Source organism: Oncorhynchus mykiss, chromosome 6, assembly GCF_057628025.1.
Source record: "Oncorhynchus mykiss isolate SJ-2025 chromosome 6, ASM5762802v1, whole genome shotgun sequence".
Lineage (NCBI taxonomy): Eukaryota > Metazoa > Chordata > Actinopteri > Salmoniformes > Salmonidae > Oncorhynchus > Oncorhynchus mykiss.
In genome coordinates, this window is record NC_143027.1 from 3,852,501 (window position 1) to 3,876,453 (window position 23,953).

At 46.8% G+C, this 23,953-nt stretch overlaps 2 protein-coding genes and 1 long non-coding RNA gene across 4 annotated transcripts in view; 2 read left to right on the top strand and 1 right to left on the bottom strand.

The window, feature by feature from the left end:
- The first annotated feature begins 15,191 nt into the window (after positions 1–15,191).
- Positions 15,192–17,695, top strand: hspb3 (heat shock protein family B (small) member 3). 2 transcript variants are annotated; one of them, XM_036979221.2, is made up of 2 exons: positions 15,192–15,347; positions 16,496–17,695. In XM_036979221.2, exons 1-2 carry the CDS (start codon positions 15,329–15,331, stop codon positions 17,062–17,064), a joined length of 588 nt encoding a protein of 195 aa, XP_036835116.2. In that variant the 5' UTR covers positions 15,192–15,328; the 3' UTR covers positions 17,065–17,695. The 2 variants fall into 2 exon arrangements, with proteins under 2 accessions (XP_036835116.2, XP_036835117.2); XM_036979222.2 differs by having other exon boundaries at positions 15,231–15,347; positions 16,499–17,695.
- Positions 17,696–20,731: 3,036 nt separating this feature from the next.
- LOC110513045 (uncharacterized) lies at positions 20,732–22,775 on the bottom strand. The gene is made up of 3 exons (XR_005051984.2): positions 22,392–22,775; positions 20,926–21,051; positions 20,732–20,811 (listed from the first exon to the last, which is right to left on the bottom strand). It is a non-coding gene; the product is annotated as an uncharacterized LOC110513045 (long non-coding RNA).
- LOC110513046 (sorting nexin-18) overlaps positions 21,827–23,953 on the top strand; it is a 30,398-nt gene continuing 28,271 nt past the window's right edge. The window contains exon 1 of the mRNA XM_090236861.1: positions 21,827–23,218. Within this exon, the coding sequence (XP_090092987.1) occupies positions 22,161–23,218 (1,058 nt within the window). The 5' untranslated portion in view covers positions 21,827–22,160. The remainder of the gene's footprint in view (positions 23,219–23,953) is intronic.

Sequence of the window (23,953 nt, forward strand, 5' to 3'; positions counted from 1 at the left end):
TCACAATCCTCCTCCAGGAGAGAGAGGGAAACTGGGGTCAACACTATCCTCCTCCTGGAGAGAGAGGGAAACTGGGGTCATCACTATCCTCCACCAGGAGAGAGAGGGAAACTGGGGTCATCACTATCCTCCACCAGGAGAGAGAGGGAAACTGGGGTCATCACTATCCTCCCCCAGGAGAGAGGGAAACTGGGGTCATCACTATCCTCCACCAGGAGAGAGAGGGAAACTGGGGTCATCACTATCCTCCACCAGGAGAGAGAGGAAAACTGGGGCACTATCCTCCACCAGAAGAGAGAGGGAAACTGGGGTCATCATTATCCTCCACCAGGAGAGAGAGGGAAACTGGGGTCATTACTATCCTCCACCAGGAGAGAGAGGGAAACTGGGGTCATCACTATCCTCCACCAGGAGAGAGAGGGAAACTGGAGTCATCACTATCCTCCACCAGGAGAGAGAGGGAAACTGGGGTCATGACTATCCTCCACCAGGAGAGAGAGAGGGAAACTGGGGTCATCACTATCCTCCACCAGGAGAGAGAGGGAAGCTGGGGTCATCACTATCCTCCACCAGGAGAGAGGGAAACTGGGGTCATCACTATCCTCCACCAGGAGAGAGGGAAACTGGGGCACTATCCTCCACCAGAAGAGAGAGGGAAACTGGGGTCATCACTATCCTCCACCAGGAGAGAGAGGGAAACTGGGGTCATCACTATCCTCCACTGGGAGAGAGAGGGAAACTGGGGCACTATCCTCCACCAGGAGAGAGGGGGAAACTGGGGTCATCACTATCCTCCACCAGGAGAGAGAGGGAAACTGGGGTCATCACTATCCTCCACCAGGAGAGAGAGGGAAACTGGAGTCATCACTATCCTCCACCAGGAGAGAGAGGGAAACTGGGGTCATCACTATCCTCCACTAGGAGAGAGAGGGAAACTGGAGTCATCACTATCCTCCACCAGGAGAGAGAGGGAAACTGGGGTCATCACTATCCTCCACCAGGAGAGAGAGGGAAACTGGGGTCATCACTATCCTCCACCAGGAGAGAGAGGGAAACTGGGGTCATCACTATCCTCCACCAGGAGAGAGAGGGAAACTGGAGTCATCACTATCCTCCACCAGGAGAGAGAGGGAAACTGGGGTCATCACTATCCTCCACCAGGAGAGAGAGGGAAACTGGGGTCATCACTATCCTCCACCAGGAGAGAGGGAAACTGGGGTCATCACTATCCTCCACCAGGAGAGAGAGGGAAACTGGGGTCATCACTATCCTCCTCCAGGAGAGAGAGGGAAACTGGGGTCATCACTATCCTCCTCCAGGAGAGAGAGGGAAACTGGGGTCATCACTATCCTCCACCAGGAGAGAGAGGGAAACTGGGGTCATCACTATCCTCCACCAGGAGAGAGAGGGAAACTGGGGTCATCACTATCCTCCCCCAGGAGAGAGGGAAACTGGGGTCATCACTATCCTCCCCCAGGAGAGAGGGAAACTGGGGTCATCACTATCATCCACCAGGAGAGAGAGGGAAACTGGGGTCATCACTATCCTCCACCAGGAGAGAGAGGGAAACTGTGGCACTATCCTCCACCAGAAGAGAGAGGGAAACTGGGGTCATCACTATCCTCCACCAGGAGAGAGAGGGAAACTGGGGTCATCACTATCCTCCACCAGGAGAGAGAGGGAAACTGGGGTCATCACTATCCTCCACCAGGAGAGAGAGGGAAACTGGAGTCATCACTATCCTCCACCAGGAGAGAGAGGGAAACTGGGGTCATCACTATCCTCCACCAGGAGAGAGAGGGAAACTGGGGTCATCGCTATCCTCCACCAGGAGAGAGAGGGAAACAGGGGTCATCACTATCCTCCTCCAGGAGAGAGAGGGAAACTGGGGTCATCACTATCCTCCTCCAGGAGAGAGAGGGAAACTGGGGTCATCACTATCCTCCACCAGGAGAGAGAGGGAAACAGGGGTCATCACTATCCTCCTCCAGGAGAGAGAGGGAAACTGGGGTCATCACTATCCTCCTCCAGGAGAGAGAGGGAAACAGGGGTCATCACTATCCTCCTCCAGGAGAGAGAGGGAAACTGGGGTCATCACTATGCTCCTCCAGGAGAGAGAGGGAAACTGGGGTCATCACTATCCTCCACCAGGAGAGAGAGGGAAACTGGGGTCATCACTATCCTCCACCAGGAGAAAGAGGGAAACTGGGACAATATCCTCCACCAGGAGAGAGAGGGAAACTGGGGCACTATCCTCTACCAGGAGAGAGAGGGAAACTGGGGTCATCACTATCCACCACCAGGAGAGAGAGGGAAACTGGGGCACTCTCCTACACCAGAAGAGAGAGGGAAACTGGGGTCATCACTACCCTCCACCAGGAGAGAGAGGGAAACTGGGGTCATCACTATCCTCCACCAGGAGAGAGAGGGAAACTGGTGTCATCACTATCCTCCACCAGGAGAGAGAGGGAAACTGGAGTCATCACTATCCTCCACCAGGAGAGAGAGGGAAACTGGGGTCATCACTATCCTCCACCAGGAGAGAGAGGGAAACTGGGGTCATCACTATCCTCCACCAGGAGAGAGAGGGAAACTGGGGTCATCACTATCCTCCACCAGGAGAGCGAGAAACTGGGGTCATCACTATCCTCCACCAGGAGAGAGGGAAACTGGGGTCATCACTATCCTTCACCAGGAGAGAGGGAAACTGGGGTCATCACTATCCTCCACCAGGAGAGAGATTGAAACTGGGGTCATCACTATCCTCCACCAGGAGAGAGAGGGAAACTGGGTCACTATCCTCCACCAGAAGAGAGAGGGAAACTGGGGTCATCACTATCCTCCACCAGGAGAGAGAGGGAAACTGGGGTCATCACTATCCTCCACCAGGAGAGAGAGGGAAACTGGAGTCATCACTATCCTCCACCAGGAGAGAGAGGGAAACTGGGGTCATTACTATCCTCCACCAGGAGAGAGAGGGAAACTGGGGTCATCACTATCCTCCACCAGGAGAGAGAGGGAAACTGGGGTCATCACTATCCTCCACCAGGAGAGAGAGGGAAACTGGGGTCATCAATATCCTCCACCAGGAGAGAGAGGGAAACTGGGGTCATCACTATCCTCCACCATGAGAGAGAGGGAAACTGGGGTCATCACTATCCTCCTCCAGGAGAGAGAGGGAAACTGGGGCACTATCCTCCACCAGAAGAGAGAGGGAAACTGGGGTCATCACTATCCTCCACCAGGAGAGAGAGGGAAACTGGGGTCATCACTATCCTCCACCAGGAGAGAGAGGGAAACTGGGGCACTATCCTCCACCAGGAGAGAGAGGGAAACTGGGGTCATCACTATCCTCCACCAGGAGAGAGAGGAAAACTGGGGTCATCACTATCCTCCACTAGGAGAGAGAGGGAAACTGGAGTCATCACTATCCTCCACCAGGAGAGAGAGGGAAACTGGGGTCATCACTATCCTCCACCAGGAGAGAGAGGGAAACTGGGGACATCACTATCCTCCACCAGGAGAGAGAGGGAAACTGGGGTCATCACTATCCTCCACCAGGAGAGAGGGAAACTGGGGTCTACACTATCCTCCACCATGAGAGAGGGAAACTGGGGTCATCACTATCCTCCACCAGGAGAGAGAGGGAAACTGGGGTCATCACTATCCTCCTCCAAGGAGAGAGAGGGGAACTGGGGTCATCACTATCCTCCACCAGGAGAGAGAGGGAAACTAGGGTCATCACTATCCTCCACCAGGAGAGAGAGGGAAACTGGGGCACTATCCTCTACCAGGAGAGAGAGGGAAACTGGGGTCATCACTATCCTCCACCAGGAGAGATAGGGAAACTGGGGGCATCACTATCCACCAGGAGAGAGAGGGAGACTGGGGTCATCACTATCCTCCACCAGAAGAGAGAGGGAAACTGGGGTCATCACTATCCTCCACCAGGAGAGAGAGGGAAACTGGGGTCATCACTATCCTCCACCAGGAGAGAGAGGGAAACTGGGGCACTATCCTCCACCAGGAGAGAGAGGGAAACTGGGGTCATCACTATCCTCCACCAGGAGAGAGAGGAAAACTGGGGTCATCACTATCCTCCACTAGGAGAGAGAGGGAAACTGGAGTCATCACTATCCTCCACCAGGAGAGAGAGGGAAACTGGGGTCATCACTATCCTCCACCAGGAGAGAGAGGGAAACTGGGGTCATCACTATCCTCCACCAGGAGAGAGAGGGAAACTGGGGTCATCACTATCCTCCACCAGGAGAGAGGGAAACTGGGGTCTACACTATCCTCCACCATGAGAGAGGGAAACTGGGGTCATCACTATCCTCCACCAGGAGAGAGAGGGAAACTGGGGTCATCACTATCCTCCTCCAGGAGAGAGAGGGGAACTGGGGTCATCACTATCCTCCACCAGGAGAGAGAGGGAAACTAGGGTCATCACTATCCTCCACCAGGAGAGAGAGGGAAACTGGGGCACTATCCTCTACCAGGAGAGAGAGGGAAACTGGGGTCATCACTATCCTCCACCAGGAGAGATAGGGAAACTGGGGGCATCACTATCCACCAGGAGAGAGAGGGAGACTGGGGTCATCACTATCCTCCACCAGGAGAGAGAGGGAAACTGGGGTCATCACTATCCTCCCCCAGGAGAGAGGGAAACTGGGGTCATCACTATCCTCCACCAGGAGAGAGAGGGAAACTGGGGTCATCACTATCCTCCACCAGGAGAGAGAGGGAAACTGGGGCACTATCCTCCACCAGAAGAGAGAGGGAAACTGGGGTACTATCCTCCACCAGGAGAGAGAGGGAAACTGGGGCACTATCCTCTACCAGGAGATAGAGGGAAACTGGGGTCATCACTATCCTCCACCAGGAGAGAGAGGGAAACTGGGGGCATCACTATCCACCAGGAGAGAGAGGGAAACTGGGGTCATCACTATCCTCCACCAGGAGAGAGAGGGAAACTGGGGTCATCACTATCCTCCCCCAGGAGAGAGGGAAACTGGGGTCATCACTATCCTCCACCAGGAGAGAGAGGGAAACTGGGGTCATCACTATCCTCCACCAGGAGAGAGAGGGAAACTGGGGCACTCTCCTACACCAGAAGAGAGAGGGAAACTGGGGTCATCACTATCCTCCACCAGGAGAGAGAGGGAAACTGGGGTCATCACTATCCTCCACCAGGAGAGAGAGGGAAACTGGGGTCATCACTATCCTCCACCAGGAGAGAGAGGGTAACTGGAGTCATCACTATCCTCCACCAGGAGAGAGAGGGAAACTGGGGTCATCACTATCCTCCACCAAGAGAGAGAGGGAAACTGGGGTCATCACTATCCTCCACCAGGAGAGAGAGGGAAACTGGGGTCATCACTATCCTCCACCAGGAGAGAGATACTGGGGTCATCACTATCCTCCACCAGGAGAGAGAGGGAAACTGGGGTCATTACTATCCTCCACCAGGAGAGAGAGGGAAACTGGGGTCATCACTATCCTCCACCAGGAGAGAGAGGGAAACTGGGGTCATCACTATCCTCCACCAGGAGAGAGAGGGAAACTGGGGTCATCACTATCCTCCACCAGGAGAGAGAGGGAAACTGGAGTCATCACTATCCTCCACCAGGAGAGAGAGGGAAACTGGGGTCATTACTATCCTCCACCAGGAGAGAGCGGGAAACTGGGGTCATCACTATCCTCCACCAGGAGAGAGAGGGAAACTGAGGTCATCACTATCCTCCACCAGGAGAGAGAGGGAAACTGGGGTCATCACTATCCTCCACCAGGAGAGAGAGGGAAACTGGGGTCATCACTATCCTCCACCATGAGAGAGAGGGAAACTGGGGTCATCACTATCCTCCTCCAGGAGAGAGAGGGAAACTTGGGCACTATCCTCCACCAGAAGAGAGAGGGAAACTGGGGTCATCACTATCCTCCACCAGGAGAGAGAGGGAAACTGGGATCATCACTATCCTCCACCAGGAGAGAGAGGGAAACTGGGGCACTATCCTCCACCAGGAGAGAGAGGGAAACTGGGGTCATCACTATCCTCCACCAGGAGAGAGAGGAAAACTGGGGTCATCACTATCCTCCACTAGGAGAGAGAGGGAAACTGGAGTCATCACTATCCTCCACCAGGAGAGAGAGGGAAACTGGGGTCATCACTATCCTCCACCAGGAGAGAGAGGGAAACTGGGGTCATCACTATCCTCCACCAGGAGAGAGAGGGAAACTGGGGTCATCACTATCCTCCACCAGGAGAGAGAGGGAAACTGGGGCACTATCCTCCACCAGAAGAGAGAGGGAAACTGGGGTCATCACTATCCTCCACCAGGAGAGAGAGGGAAACTGGGGTCATCACTATCCTCCACCAGGAGAGAGAGGGAAACTGGGGACATCAATATCCTCCACCAGGAGAAAGAGGGAAACTGGGGTCATTACTATCCTCCACCAGGAGAGAGAGGGAAACTGGGGTCATCACTATCCTCCACCAGGAGAGAGAGGGAAACTGGGGTCATCACTATCCTCCACCAGGAGAGAGAGGGAAACTGGGGTCATCACTATCCTCCACCAGGAGAGAGAGGGAAACTGGGGTCATCACTATCCTCCACCAGGAGAGAGAGGGAAACTGGGGTCATTACTATCCTCCTCCAGGAGAGAGAGGGAAACTGGGGTCATCACTATCCTCCTCCGGGAGAGAGAGGGAAACTGGGGTCATCACTATCCTCCACCAGGAGAGAGAGGGAAACTAGGGTCATCACTATCCTCCACCAGGAGAGAGGGAAACTGGGGTCATCACTATCCTCCACCAGGAGAGAGAGGGAAACTGGGGTCATCACTATCCTCCACCAGGAGAGAGAGGGAAACTGGGGTCATCACTATCCTCCACCAGGAGAGAGAGGGAAACTGGGGTCATCACTATCCTCCTCCAGGAGAGAGAGGGAAACTGGGGTCATTACTATCCTCCTCCGGGAGAGAGAGGGAAACTGGGGTCATCACTATCCTCCACCAGGAGAGAGAGGGAAACTGGGGTCATCACTATCCTCCACCAGGAGAGAGAGGGAAACTGGGGTCATCACTATCCTCCACCAGGAGAGAGAGGGAAACTGGGGTCATCACTATCCTCCACCAGGAGAGAGAGGGAAACTGGGGTCATCACTATCCTCCTCCAGGAGAGAGAGGGAAACTGGGGTCATCACTATCCTCCTCCGGGAGAGAGAGGGAAACTGGGGTCATCACTATCCTCCACCAGGAGAGAGAGGGAAACTGGGGTCATCACTATCCTCCACCAGGAGAGAGGGAAACTGGGGTCATCACTATCCTCCACCAGGAGAGAGAGGGAAACTGGGGTCATCACTATCCTCCACCAGGAGAGAGAGGGAAACTGGGGTCATCACTATCCTCCACCAGGAGAGAGAGGGAAACTGGGGTCATCACTATCCTCCACCAGGAGAGAGGGAAACTGGGGTCTTCACTATCCTCCACCAGGAGAGAGGGAAACTGGGGTCATCACTATCCTCCACCAGGAGAGAGAGGGAAACTGGGGTCATCACTATCCTCCTCCAGGAGAGAGAGGGAAACTGGGGTCATCACTATCCTCCTCCAGGAGAGAGAGGGAAACTGGGGTCATCACTATCCTCCACCAGGAGAGAGAGGGAAACTAGGGTCATCACTATCCTCCACCAGGAGAGAGAGGGAAACTGGGGTCATCACTATCCTCCACCAGGAGAGAGGGAAACTGGGGTCATCACTATCCTCCTCCAGGAGAGAGAGGGAAACTGGGGTCATCACTATCCTCCACCAGGAGAGAGAGGGAAACTGGGGTACTATCCTCCACCAGAAGAGAGAGGGAAACTGGGGTCATCACTATCCTCCACCAGGAGAGAGAGGGAAACTGGGGTCATCACTATCCTCCACCAGGAGAGAGAGGGAAACTGGGGTCATCACTATCCTCCACCAGGAGAGAGAGGGAAACTGGGGCACTATCCTCCACCAGAAGAGAGAGGGAAACTAGGGTCATCACTATCCTCCACCAGGAGAGAGAGGGAAACTGGGGTCATCACTATCCTCCACCAGGAGAGAGAGGGAAACTGGGGTCATTACTATCCTCCACCAGGAGAGAGAGGGAAACTGGGGTCATCACTATCCTCCACCAGGAGAGAGAGGGAAACTGGGGTCATCACTATCCTCCACCAGGAGAGAGAGGGAAACTGGGGTCATCACTATCCTCCACCAGGGGAGAGAGGGAAACTGGGGTCATCACTATCCTCCACCAGGAGAGAGAGGGAAACTGGGGCACTATCCTCCACCAGAAGAGAGAGGGAAACTAGGGTCATCACTATCCTCCACCAGGAGAGAGAGGGAAACTGGGGTCATCACTATCCTCCACCAGGAGAGAGAGGGTAACTGGAGTCATCACTATCCTCCACCAGGAGAGAGAGGGAAACTGGGGCACTATCCTAAACCAGAAGAGAAAGGGAAACTGGGGTCATCACTATCCTCCACCAGGAGAGAGAGGGAAACTGGGGTCATCACTATCCTCCACCAGGAGAGAGAGGGAAACTGGGGTCATCACTATCCTCCACCAGGAGAGAGAGGGAAACTGGGGTCATTACTATCCTCCACCAGGAGAGAGAGGGAAACTGGGGTCATCACTATCCTCCAACAGGAGAGAGAGGGAAACTGGGGTCATCACTATCCTCCACCAGGAGAGAGGGAAACTGGGGTCATCACTATCCTCCACCAGGAGAAAGAGGGAAACTGGGGTCATCAGTATCCTCCTCCAGGAGAGAGAGGGAAACATGGGTCATCACTATCCTCCTCCAGGAGAGAGAGGGAAACTGGGGTCATCACTATCCTCCTCCAGGAGAGAGAGGGAAACTGGGGTCATCACTATCCTCCACCAGGAGAGAGAGGGAAACTGGGGCACTATCCTCCACCAGAAGAGAGAGGGAAACTGGGGTCATCACTATCCTCCACCAGGAGAGAGAGGGAAACTGGGATCATCACTATCCTCCTCCAGGAGAGAGAGGGAAACTGGGGTCATCACTATCCTCCACCAGGAGAGAGAGGGAAACTGGGGTCATCACTATCCTCCACCAGGAGAGAGAGGGAAACTGGGGTCATCACTATCCTCCACCAGGAGAGAGAGGGAAACTGGAGTCATCACTATCCTCCACCAGGAGAGAGAGGGAAACTGGGGTCATCACTATCCTCCACCAGGAGAGAGAGGGAAACTGGGGTCATCACTATCCTCCACCAGGAGAGAGAGGGAAACTGGGGTCATCACTATCCTCCACCAGGAGAGAGGGAAACTGTGGACATCACTATCCTCCACCAGGAGAGAAAGGGAAACTGGGGTCATCACTATCCTCCACCAGGAGAAAGAGGGAAACGGGGGCACTATCCTCCACCAGGAGAGAGAGGGAAACTGGGGCACTATCCTCTACCAGGAGAGAGAGGGAAACTGGGGTCATCACTATCCTCCACCAGGAGAGAGAGGGAAACTGGGGTCATCACTTTCCACCAGGAGAGAGAGGGAAACTGGGGGCACTATCCTCCACCAGGAGAGAGAGGGAAACTGGGGTCATCACTATCCACCAGGAGAGAGAAGGAAACTGGGGTCATCACTATCCTCCACCAGGAGAGAGAGGGAAACTGGGGTCATCACTTTCCACCAGGAGAGAGAGGGAAACTGGGGGCACTATCCTCCACCAGGAGAGAGAGGGAAACTGGGGTCATCACTATCCACCAGGAGAGAGAGGGAAACTGGGGTCATCACTATCCTCCACCAGGAGAGAGAGGGAAACTGGGATCATCACTATCCTCCACCAGGAGAGAGAGGGAAACTGGGATCATCACTATCCTCCACCAGGAGAGAGAGGGAAACTGGGATCATCACTATCCTCCACCAGGAGAGAGAGGGAAACTGGGATCATCACTATCCTCCACCAAATGCCTTTAGTGTACCTGGTACTTTGATGTCCTCTGTTAGCCATATGTCATCCTTTACCTTATATGACCTGCATGAATGTAGCATGGTTTCCCCCATAAAGATATAATATCAAACTGTTCTATTTAATTGAGTAATTTACCCTATAGATGTACCCAATGAATTCTCGATATATTACAATGCCATAGAATTGTCCAAAAATACTTTTTAAACAATTACAGATTTTCTACCGACCGATCTGAGTGAGTTTACCTCAGCTGACCTACAATATATGAAACAACCAGGCTTTCAATGCTGAGGAACCAATACAATGTGACACTGTTGTCTGCTCCATCCCTTTCAACAGCATCAGAGCACACCTCTCATTCCTGACTGTATAGTGCCATCTACAGGACCAGTGGCCCAGAGAGGAGAGCCATGTTCATTTCTTTATAGCAACGGTAAGTGGCAGTATATACAGTGCCTTGCGAAAGTATTCGGCCCCCTTGAACTTTGCGACCTTTTGCCACATTTCAGGCTTCAAACATAAAGATATAAAACTGTATTTTTTTGTGAAGAATCAACAACAAGTGGGACACAATCATGAAGTGGAATGACATTTATTGGATATTTCAAACTTTTTTAACAAATCAAAAACTGAAAAATTGGGCGTGCAAAATTATTCAGCCCCATTAAGTTAATACTTTTTAGCGCCACCTTTTGCTGCGATTACAGCTGTAAGTCGCTTGGGGTATGTCTATCAGTTTTGCACATCGAGAGACTGAAATGTTTTCCCATTCCTCCTTGCAAAACAGCTCGAGCTCAGTGAGGTTGGATGGAGAGCATTTGTGAACAGCAGTTTTCAGTTCTTTCCACAGATTCTCGATTGGATTCAGTTCTGGACTTTGACTTGGCCATTCTAACACCTGGATATGTTTATTTTTGAACCATTCCATTGTAGCTGTTATAGCAGCAATGTTCCAACATCTAGTGGAAAGCCTTCCCAGAAGAGTGGAGGCTGTTATAGCAACAATGTTCCAACATCTAGTGGAAAGCCTTCCCAGAAGAGTGGAGGCTGTTATAGCAACAATGTTCCAACATCTAGAGGAAAGCCTTCCCAGAAGAGTGGAGACTGTTATAGCAACAATGTTCCAACATCTAGTGGAAAGCCTTCCCAGAAGAGTGGAGGCTGTTATAGCAACAATGTTCCAACATCTAGAGGAAAGCCTTCCCAGAAGAGTGGAGGCTGTTATTGCAGCAATGTTCCAACATCTAGTGGAAAGCCTTCCCAGAAGAGTGGAGACTGTTATAGCAGCAATGTACCAACATCTAGTGGAAAGCCTTCCCAGAAGAGTGGAGGCTGTTATAGCAGAAATGTTCCAACATCTAGTGGAAAGCCTTCCCAGAAGAGTGGAGGCTGTTATAGCAGCAAAGGGGGAACCAACTCCATATTAATGCCCATGATTTTGGAATGAGATATTCGACGAGCAGGTGTCCACATACTCTTGGTCATTTAGTGTATCTTGAAAACTTGATTGCTGACATGCAAAATATTTTGAGACAATGGACGAATAAAACAAATATTAAAATGTGTTTTTTGGGCGGAGTTTTCCTTTAAGATAAATGAACTTAATGTAAGTCGCTCTGGATAATCTGCTAATTACAAACATTTCAAATGTAAAGATTTTACATACAGATCTCATATTATTGTATTGTATTTTTTTTTTCATTAAATATTGTTGCAAATTTATAATTTGTACAGTTTATTTAAAATAAATGTTTTGTTGTGTTACATTAGACTGTGATGAGGATATATATTATTACTGTGTAAAACCTAGCAGTACTACTGATTTCTCTGAGAGTGAGACAGATATATATTATTACTGTGTAAAACCTAGCAGTACTACTGATTTCTCTGAGAGTGAGGTGGATATATATTATTACTGTGTAAAACCTAGCAGTACTACTGATTTATCTGAGAGTGAGGAGGATATATATTATTACTGTGTAAAACCTAGCAGTACTACTGATTTCTCTGAGAGTGAGGAGGATATATATTATTACTGTGTAAAACCTAGCAGTACTACTGATTTCTCTGAGAGTGAGGAGGATATATATTATTACTGTATAAAACCTAGCAGTACTCCTGATTTCTCTGAGAGTGAGACAGATATATATTATTACTGTGTAAAACCTAGCAGTACTACTGATTTCTCTGAGAGTGAGGAGGATATATATTATTACTGTGTAAAACCTAGCAGTACTACGGATTTCTCTGAGAGTGAGGAGGATATATATTATTACTGTGTAAAACCTAGCAGTACTACTGATTTCTCAGAGTGAGGAGGATATATATTATTACTGTGTAAAACCTAGCAGTACTACTGATTTCTCTGAGAGTGAGGCAGATATATATTATTACTGTGTAAAACCTAGCAGTACTACTGATTTATCTGAGAGTGAGGAGGATATATATTATTACTGTGTAAAACCTAGCAGTACTACTGATTTCTCTGAGAGTGAGACAGATATATATTATTACTGTGTAAAACCTAGCAGTACTACTGATTTCTCTGAGAGTGAGGCAGATATATATTATTACTGTGTAAAACCTAGCAGTACTACTGATTTCTCTGAGAGTGAGGTGGATATTTAGCATTTATCAGAAAAACATGATTATTTATCTCTCTGAAATGAAACCATGAAGTGATAGATTTTAAACAAATACATGTCTGTCATTGAACAACCCCATGGTTGGGACGGCAGCGTAGCCTAGTGGTTAAAGCGTTGGACTAGTAACCGTAAAGGTTGCAAGATCCAGTCCCCGAGCTGACAAGGTACAAATCTGTCGTTCTGCCCCTGAACAGGCAGTTAACCCCACTGTTCCTAGGCCGTCAATGAAAATACTAATTTGTTCTTAAAACTGACTTGTGTGGTAAAAACATTTTTTTTTTTAAAAACACACCAATCTACAGTAAAATCTAATCTACCAACATTTCTGAAAATGTATATATACTGTAGTGTTTTGAAATTAAACTCTTCACGTACAGAGGCAGGCTAGCATGTTAGAAGGCCACAGGCTCTTGGCCTAGTGGTAAACAATTTAAAAGCTATACAGTTAGCGGCTAGCAAGGATAAGGATAATAACAATAGTAAGGCAATGAGGGCAGCCATCTTGGGAGAAGACACAACATGACGACGTCAGAGGGCATAACAATGACTTGCTGGTAGCCCGTTTGACCCATAGAGTGTAATGGGGGGAGAGATTTGACCTCATGGCCTGAACTATACCATAAGGGTCAGATAAACAGGACAAAGTAGTGTGCCCAGAACACAGGCGTGAGATAGTAACATGTTAACCCTCAAAATGAATACGCACAAGATAGTCGTTACACGGTCACTGAGCTGCACTTCCTAACCTCCTGCCAACTGTATAAACATATTAGAGACACATATTTCCCTCAGATTACACAGATCCACAAAGAATTTGAAAACAAATCCAATCTTGATAAACTCCCATATCTACTAGGTGAAATACCACAGTGTGTCATCACAGCAGCATGATTTGTGACCTTTTGCCACAAGAAAAGGGCAACCAGTGAAGAACAAACACCATTGTAAATACAACCCATATTTATGCTATTTTCCCTTTTGTACTTTAAATATTTGCTCATTGTTGCAACACTGTATATAAGTAACGGTCTTCTAGTGGTGAAGGAGAGGCGGACCAAAAAACAGTGTGATTATGTTGATTCCTGTTTAATAACAAAAACGATAAACACGAACAAAACAACAAACGTGGAAAACCAAAAACAGCCCTATCTGGTGCAAAACACAGAGACAGGAACAATCACCCACCAACACACAGTGAAACCCAGGCTACCTAAGTATGATTCTCAATCGGAGACAACTAATGACACCTGCCTCTGATTGAGAACCATACTAGGCCGAAACATAGAAATACCCCAAAACATAGAAAAACAAACATAGACTGCCCACCCCAACTCACGCCCTGACCATACTAAATAAAGACAAAACAAAGGAAATAAAGGTCAGAACGTGACAATATAGACATAATCTAACATTTAAAATGTCTATTTTTCTTTCATGTTTACTGTTCATTTCTGATTGTTTATTTCATTTTTATTTATTATTTATTCCATTTGCTTTGGCAACGTAAACACGTTTCCTACGCCAATAAATCTATTTTAATTGAATTGACTGAGGGACTTACACTCTCCAGAGGGCTCTCAAAACTCCACCCCCTAGTAACCACCCTTGGCGACCAATCAGAATGGTCCGGTGTGCCAAAGGTGTGAATGACCTAAAGTTGAACTCTAACTAAGATGGCACCAGAGAGATGGTTTTATAGGACTATCTACACTCATGTTGCTGCTTCCATTAACATAAACAAGTACATTCTTCACCCCAAAAAATATTTGATTTGGCAAAACAACAATATGCTGCAAGTTCAACAAATTGTTTAAAAACTCACGTTAGGCTTTAGGAAGGTTTTCCTAATACTTGGTATACATAGTGTATATCCCCATCGTATCTCTCAGAACAGTACCATGGTCATTTTATTATTATATTTTAAGTGTGTAAGGAAACATATGAGACATTAGTTCGTTGGCCAAGTAACCGAAAGGTTGCAAGATCGAATCCCTGAGCTAACAAGGTAAAAAAAAAAAAAAATATCGTTCTGCCCCCTGAACAAGGCAGTTTAACCCCACTGTTCCTAGACCGTCATTGTAAATAATCATTTGTTCTTAACTGACTTGCCTAGTTAAATAAAGGTTAAATAAAATATGCAATCTTAGCTTCTGCTGCATATCTACCAGCTCTAAAAACAGCCTTCTTATATATCCAGACCTGGGTTCAAATAGTATTTGAAATTAATATTTTATCTGGGCTTGATTGATCTTGCCTGGTCAATGGAAACAAAAGAAAATCGCTGAAAAAGTGCAAACCCATCTGGTACTCCAGGCAGGCTAAAGCAAATGAAAAGTATTTGAAACATTTTAGATAGACATTTGAACCCAGGTCTGATCCCTTCCCACCGCTATTAGGACTTGAGAGGCCCACCCCCCAGAAACCACCATCCCCCAGAACCACCACCCACCAGAATAACACGCTGTCCTTAATATAGACATAGTTTGCCATGATTTCAGCTAAATGTTCGTCGGGCTCACTCCTCTGCCACAGCAACATGGGAGTCTGATAGAGCACCTATCACATGCTGTCCTAAATATAGGCCATGGCCCGTCTTGATTTCATCTGACCGACTGTCAAACTCAGTGACTCAGTGCCACAGCAATATACAAGAGGTTTTCAGACTGAGAGACTGCAAGCGACACGATCACAGACCCGCCAATCGCAATCCTCTGCTTTGCCATGGCGATAAAAGAAAAAAGTATTTCTGACTGATTAGCAGTGGGTTTTAACAATAGAAAAGTGTTTCTGAATGACTAGCACTGGGGTTTTAACAATAGAAAAGTGTTTCTGAATGACTAGCACTGGGGTTTAACAATAGAAAAGTGTTTCTGAAGGACTAGCACTGGGGTTTTAACAATAGAAAAGTGTTTCTGAATGACTAGCACTGGGGTTTAACAATAGAAAAGTGTTTCTGAATGACTAGCACTGAGGTTTAACGATAGAAAAGTGTTTCTGAATGACTAGCACTGGGGTTTAACAATAGAAAAGTGTTTCTGAATGACTAGCACTGGGGTTTTAACAATAGAAAAGTGTTTCTGAATGACTAGCACTGGGGTTTAACAATAGAAAAGTGTTTCTGAATGACTAGCACTGGGGTTTAACAATAGAAAAGTGTTTCTGAATGATTAGCACTGGGGTTTAACAATAGAAAAGTGTTTCTGAATGACTAGCACTGGGGTTTAACAATAGAAAAGTGTTTCTGAATGACTAGCACTGGGGTTTAACAATAGAAAAGTGTTTCTGAAGGACTAGCACTGGGTTTAACAATAGAAAAGTGTTTCTGAATGACTAGCACTGGGGTTTAACAATATTGAAGTGTTTCTGAATGACTAGCACTGGGGTTTTAACAATAGAAAAGTGTTTCTGAATGACTAGCACTGGGGTTTAACAATAGAAAAGTGTTTCTGAATGACCAGCACTGGGGTTTAACAATAGAAAAGTGTTTCTGAATGACTAGCACTGGGGTTTAACAATAGAAAAGTGTTTCTGAATGACTAGCACTGGGGTTTAACAATAGAAAAGTGTTTCTGAATGACTAGCACTGGGGTTTAACAATAGAAAAGTGTTTCTGAATGACTAGCACTGGGGTTTAACAATAGAAAAGTGTTTCTGAATGACCAGCACTGGGGTTTAACAATAGAAAAGTGTTTCTGAATGACTAGCACTGGGGTTTTAACAATAGAAAAGTGTTTCTGAATGACTATTGACTGGCTGGATATCTTCTCATATTCCGTTTGCTCAGTTGTTCATGCACCTTGGTTTGAAAGAGAAGTAGCGACTGCAGGTTCTTTTCTTTCCTTGATTGTATTTGTGCGACTGTGAAGCTCACTCCTCTCTGCCACACAGCAGCAACACAAGAGGCTTTCTGGGACATGGATTGGGAGGAAGGCAGAACCATGGAGGGACTGTCTATAACCCACTGGGTGAACAGCCCAGTCCGCCACCAGGCCCTGTTCCAAGGAAGGGACTTGGACGACTGTGTGGAGGACCATGACCTGTTCGCCCTGCCCGGGCCAGCCTTCCCCGACCCTGGGGTAGTGAGGCCCGACCCTGGGGTAGTGAGGCCCGACCCTGGGGTAGTGAAGCTAGAAGGGGTCTGCGACGGTACTACCACAACCCAACCCCAGCGGACTGAGCCTGTTTACCAGGTGCTTCTGGACGTGTCCCAGTTCAGACCTGAGGATATCATGATTCAGGTGTTTGAGGGATGGCTCTTGATCAAGGCTCAGCATGGAGCCAGAATGGATGAACATGGGTTTGTTACCCGAAGCTTCACCCGTCAGTACCCACTGCCTGAGAAACTACAGCAGGCGGGGGGTCTGAGGGCTCTACTATGTCATGATGGGATACTGGTGGTGGAATCCAAACAGAGAACACCTGTTAGGATACAACACACTGAGGAGGACCCCTATTGATTATTGACTCTTGATTATTGACTCTTGATTATTGACTATTGATTATTGACTATTGATTATTGACTATTGATTATTGATTATTACTGTATTGATCAGGTAAAGATGAGGTCAGATCAGCTGTTACAGTACCACTAACATGAGTGATCGGTTCATTCATTGTGTCTGTTATTTTCGTGTGAAGTTAAATTTTCAAATATTTCTCTAAACATTGTTATTGTTACATTTCTATCTGACGCTACTTTGCTACAAAAAGCTGTTGGTGCTAACGTTATTGAATTATATAACAGCAGTAATGACATATTTAAAATCAATTTTCTTAAAATACGTTTTTTCCTCCTCGCTTTGAAAATTTACTCCAGCTCCTCTCACCTCAATTTAAAAAAAAAATGCTTATAATTTGAACAAATATGAAGTGTATATTTAATTTGGTAAATGGACAGAGAGAAGTTCCTCTCCGGTCATTGAAAACGTATCTATGACATAAATGGGAATGCTAAGCATGAGGCTTTCAGCATCAGTGACGATGTTGTTTTTACAGTACAAATTTTATGAGATTGTTTAGAAATTGTTCACTGTTGAAAGAAGATACTTAAAAATGCGATAGAACAATAAATATTGTTATCAGATGTTATCGGTCTAAGGCACTGCATCGCAATGCTAGAGGTGTCACTACAGACCCTGGTTCGATCCCGGGCTGTATCACAACGGGCCGTGATCGGGAGTCCCATAGGGCGGCGCACAATTGGCCCAGCGTCATCCGGTTTTGAGGAGGGTTTGGCCTGGGGGAGCTTTACAAGTAGGCCGTCATTGTAAATAAGAATTTGTTCTTAACTGACTTGCCTAGTTAAATGAAGGTTAAATAAAAACAATTTAAAAAAAGATGTTACATTGTTACGGATTGTTTACATTGTTTACACCCATGTTACATTCTGATAAAAAAAGGATATGTACAAACTATTATAAATACAGTAGGATTCCGATACCATCTAGAATCAAGAATCAATCAAATCACACCGCTCAACTAAAGCGGCCAGTGTTTGATTGGTGTTGCCCATTAGATTGTTCATCTCCCTAGCTGCACCTATAAGGGGTGATAAGTGCCAGAATTAAGCATCGTGAAGCTACTGATACCTTTCACAAAGTCACCTAAACGTCTTCCTAGCTCTGTAAGAATTAACATGGACTTGTCAATAGAGACAAGTTTTTTTTTCCAAGGCATCAAACTTGCCGACGCGTTCACGTCACGTTTATGTCACATGACACATACACGTCATGTAGACATAGTTTTCACGTCATGCAACGTGACACAGACAAGTTACGTGTCAGTTTGCTTGTAAATTTATTAGGAACGATCTTACCATGAACACATTTCAAACGTGATGTTTGCAAAAATGTACATGATTTTGTAAAAAAAAAAAATAATGATTGAGAGTAATCTAATCAATTTCATTTGTCGATTTAGCTAAAATAGGCACCTCAATACAATAATTATTAGGCTAGTTGATATCGCAGCCAGCCACCATCGCTGTGTAGATATGCCTATTTCTCACATCAATACACACCTATAGGGGGTGATAAGTGCCAGAATTAAGCCTCGTGAAGCTACTGATACCTTTCACAAAGTCACCTAACGTCTTCCTAGCCTCATAAAATACCTCCATGAATTAACATGGACTGTCAATGGAGACAAGGGATTCTTTGTTGGAGGTAGTCCTATTCAGAAAGAGGTAGGCCTTTAATGGAGCATTCAAAATATCTCGGAACTCGGCAATCTCTGACTTCCGACTTCAGTGCGTTCAAGACAACTTGGAACTCGGGAAAAAAACAAGCTCAGACTGGGATTATTTGTTGTTTTGACCGGTCATCCTACTCGGAATTCCAATTCAGAAACTCTGTCATCTTTCTCTGACCTGAAAAAGTCAGAACCCCTAGTTCCTGGAGAACAGGAAATGGAGGACATCAGGTGGGTCTGGGTGTTGGGCAGAACCCCTAGTTCCTGGAGAACAGGAAATGGAGGACATCAGGTGGGTCTGGGTGTTGGGCAGAACCCCTAGTTCCTGGAGAACAGTTAATGGAGGACATCAGGTGGGTCTGGGTGTTGGGCAGAACCCCTAGGTCCTGGAGAACAGGAAATGGAGGACATCAGGTGGATCCACGTCTGGGTGTTGGGCAGAACCACTAGGTCCTGGAGAACAGGAAATGGAGGACATCAGGTGGGTCTGGGTGTTGGGCAGAACCCCTAGTTCCTGGAGAACAGGAAATGGAGGACATCAGGTGGTTCTGGGTGTTGGGCAGAACCCCTAGTTCCTGGAGAACAGGAAATGGAGGACATCAGGTGGGTCTGGGTGTTGGGCAGAACCCCTAGGTCCTGGAGAACAGGAAATGGAGGACATCAGGTGGATCCACGTCTGGGTGTTGGGCAGAACCACTAGGTCCTGGAGAACAGGAAATGGAGGACATCAGGTGGGTCTGGGTGTTGGGCAGAACCCCTAGTTCCTGGAGAACAGGAAATGGAGGACATCAGGTGGTTCTGGGTGTTGGGCAGAACCCCTAGTTCCTGGAGAACAGGAAATGGAGGACATCAGGTGGGTCTGGGTGTTGGGCAGAACCCCTAGGTCCTGGAGAACAGGAAATGGAGGACATCAGGTGGATCCACGTCTGGGTGTTGGGCAGAACCCCTAGGTCCTGGAGAACAGGAAATGGAGGACATCAGGTGGATCCACGTCTGGGTGTTGGGCAGAACCCCTAGTTCCTGGAGAACAGGAAATGGAGGACATCAGTTGGGTCTGGGTGTTGGGCAGAACCCCTAGGTCCTGGAGAACAGGAAATGGAGGACATCAGGTGGATCCACGTCTGGGTGTTGGGCAGAACCCCTAGGTCCTGGAGAACAGGAAATGGAGGACATCAGGTGGGTCTGGGTGTTGGGCCGAACCCCTAGGTCCTGGAGAACAGGAGCAGAGTTAAAGGGAACAGGGTAGGAGACAGAGACGTAAACAAGCAAACACACAGGTTACAGGTTTATCAGGTAAAAATACAGTTACTGAATGATTTAATTTAAAAATGTTTGATTAGACATGCAATAATGTTAATGGCGGACAGAAAAGAAAGGAAACCTGTCAGTGGGGTTGATGAGGGAGGTAATGGATGGTCCCTGAAAAAGATAAGAGAGGTGAGTTGGGAGAGAAACTCCAAGGTGATGTCATGACCACTGGAGTCATACACCTTAACAGTACCTACCTGGAAATGGCTTACTTAAAAAGAAAATGTTTGAACCTTTATTAAAACTATTTGTTTTTAATGACGGCCTACCGGGGAACAATTAATTGCCTTGTTCAGGAGCATAATTACATATTTTTTTTACCTTGTCAGCTCAGGGATTCGATCCAGCAACTTTTTGCTTACGGTCCCAACTCTCTAACCACTAGGCTACCTGCCACCCCTGGTCACTTAATGTGACCCAGCGCTTGGCCTTGAGATGGACTATTTGGAGATAATCCCTGGGCCAGTGTAGGTATTGTTGACAGCATGGCGATACCGCCCACCACGAGGAGGTGGTATATATATATATATATATATATATACACATATACAAATAAATATATAAATCAATAAAATAATATAATAAAATATATATATATATCTTTTGAAGGCCAGAAAATAAATGAACAGTGAACATTTTTACCTGGTCAAAAACCTCCTTCTCAGTCAGGTGGTCCTCGAAGGCATTCTGATCTTGTTCGACAACTTCTATCAGGGATAATAAAGTATGTTACACAAAAAAACAGCAATAGAAAGTCAACTACAAAATGTTTCACACTACAGTATTGGCAATAATTTATACACAATTGCACATTTGCTTACCTCAGTAAACAGTTGCGGCTCGCGTCCGTACAGCAGGTGATAGGGGGAGTATTCTGGAGGCCTGGACGCTGCTCTTGTGTGCAAAGATAAATACTTTCAGATTGTCCCTCCCACCATTCCTGGTACCTGTCAAGGGACTTGCCCATGGCAGAACCCGTTGGTCCCTTAATCGAAATCTGGAGCCACCATACATCTACACATTCACATTATATATAACTCACGTCCAGGCCACCAGAATACTCCCCCATACTCTACAGTATAGCCAATCATTTATACACAATTGCATTGCTTGCCTCAGTAAACCTACTTTTTCAGACGGGAGCCACAACTATTTATTGAGGTAAGCAATGCAATTGTGTATAAATTATTGCCTACACTGTAGTGTCAATTTCAACAACAAAAGAATTACAAAATCTAAATTACTGGGGGCCAAGCTACATTTGGTTATCATCAAGCTAGCGAACTGTTAAATGCTATTTTTGTACAAACACTAACACAAACACATTTTATTGTGACATCACATATTTACATATATTACCTGAACTAATCTGAGCCTTTGTTGATAAAACAAATAAATAAAACAAATTGGATCTAATAATGCTGTTGAAAAAAAGTACAGAAAGTTTGAATGGCATTTTAATAACCATCTCCTACACATAAAACCATTAGCAACCTAACTCCATTACTTTACAATGGGGAAAATACCCTTCCGTTTTTTTACACGGGAAAAACTGTACATTTCTAACATTTATGGTTGAGATGTAATTAATAATATAAAATACACACCTTATGACTTTCATTAACACGCAGGCGTCACACAGACATGGTGACTGACAGTCAGACGTTCAATAGTAGGCGACAGCCACAGGGTGGTACGGTTGCCTAGACTTAATTCTGGCTCATACCACCCTCCATTACTCAGACTGATTACGTATGGTTGTTGAGTGCGAAAAGGGGAGTGTGTGATAAGAGAGGCAGGGGCCACCGCTGCAACTAGTCCCTTCAACTTTAAACGGCAAAGACTCGGACGAAGTAACGGGATTTTATTGAACGTATTATTTTATTTTTTATTACAGTAACAAAAGATAACTGGATTGCGAGGTAGATCGCATAAGAAGGGACATTTAGGAGGGAGTGCGCCTTTAGAACTAGTGTAGTTTGTATAGGCTAGCCCGTTAATAAGAGTTTGCTGGTTATTTGTTTTGCGGGGGCGCCGGACAGTAATTTGTTGAACTATGGCGCTCAAGGCGAGGGCTTTATACGAGTTCAATTCCGAAAACACAGGGGAGATATCATTAACGGAACATGAAATAGTGAGCTTGTACAGCGAACAGGACATTGAAGGCTGGCTAGAAGGATCCAACAGCAAAGGCGAGAGAGGTCTCTTCCCCGCGTCCTACGTCGAGATCCTAAATAACGATACCGCGTCCACGTTTAATAATAACAGCACATCAGAGGATACTTACCGGGGATCCCGATACGCCAATATTCCAACCGGAGGTTTCGGGGACGCCTCGAATAAAACATTAAATCAAATTGAAAACTTGTCCAAAACATCAATAATATCGTCTGGGTTTACAGCGTCCTCGCCGCTTGCCCCAGCGCAGCAGCAGCAGCACGGTTACCAAGCCAGCCAGGGCAGCGATGAAGACTGGGATGAAGACTGGGATGACACCTCTACAGTGGCTGACGAGCCCGGGGTTGTTGGTGGTAGTCACCAAGGGGACTTTGATGGCAATGGATCGTCTACATATAGCGTGTCAACAACTTCTATGTCCAGAAGTGGCAACGCTCAACAAGCCAAGAGCTCTGCCACGGTCAGTAGAAACCTCAATAGGTTTTCAACATTTGTGAAATCAGGAGGGGAAGCGTTCGTGTTAGGTGAGGCAGCTGGGTTTGTGAAAGATGGGGATAAGATCTGTGTTGTAACGGGACAATACGGTCCAGAATGGCAGGAAAACCCATACCCATTCTCCTGTACCATAGACGACCCCACCAAGCAGACCAAGTTCAAAGGGATGAAGAGTTACATTGCCTACAAGCTGACGCCCACCCACACACAGACCCAGGTAAACAGGAGGTATAAACACTTTGACTGGCTCTACGCCAGGCTGGTGGAGAAGTTCCCTGTCATCTCGGTGCCCCACATCCCAGAGAAACAGGCCACGGGGCGGTTTGAGGAGGACTTCATCTCTAAAAGGAGGAAAGGGTTGATATGGTGGATGAATCACATGACTAGTCACCCGGTCCTGTCCAGATGTGATGTGTTCCAGCACTTCCTCTCCTGCAACAGGTAGGTTTCTCTCCTCTGCTCTCCTCGCCAGTCTGTTTCTATTCTCGTGTCCTATAAAATATGACAATGAGTTGGCCAGAACCCTTATACTACATACCTGGTTGGAGTAAATTTGCAAGCTAACTTTGATTGACTATTGAGCTCAACTCTGGATAAGAGGTTACAGTGAAAGTGACTCACTTTTTTAGCCAGGTAGGTACATTTTCCAATGGCAATGAATCCTTCAGAACTAGCCTGTTCTCAGGCAGGCTAACTCAGGGATAACTCCATTTATCCCGAATTAAAAAGTCTCTGAGCTGTGAGTCGGAGGACCAATGAAATTAGATTTCCCTCCTTCTCGCAAATATTGCTTCATCATCCCCTTTAATTTTGAGGAAGACAACTGATTTAAATATTTGCGTTAGAAACTACACGCGCAGTAAAACTTGTGTATAATAACATTATGTTTTCGATAGGATTGGAGAAAAATGTTGCTTGTACGTTAGGTTTGAATGCTATCCAGATTGTCACACCTTCATTTTTAACGATCTTGTGCCACCCCTGGGTGTTTGGGTAATATCGGCGCTGAACACTAGGGGCGCTATTTTCAAACCCTACTGAGCCTCTGTAATCTAGAAGATTAAGCAATTCTAATGTAATGTAAAATCTCATAGCAAATGACAGTCTCTGACAAACTATTTGCAGGACAGACATTCCAGCTCATAACATTATACATGTAACTCAAAAAATGCTACT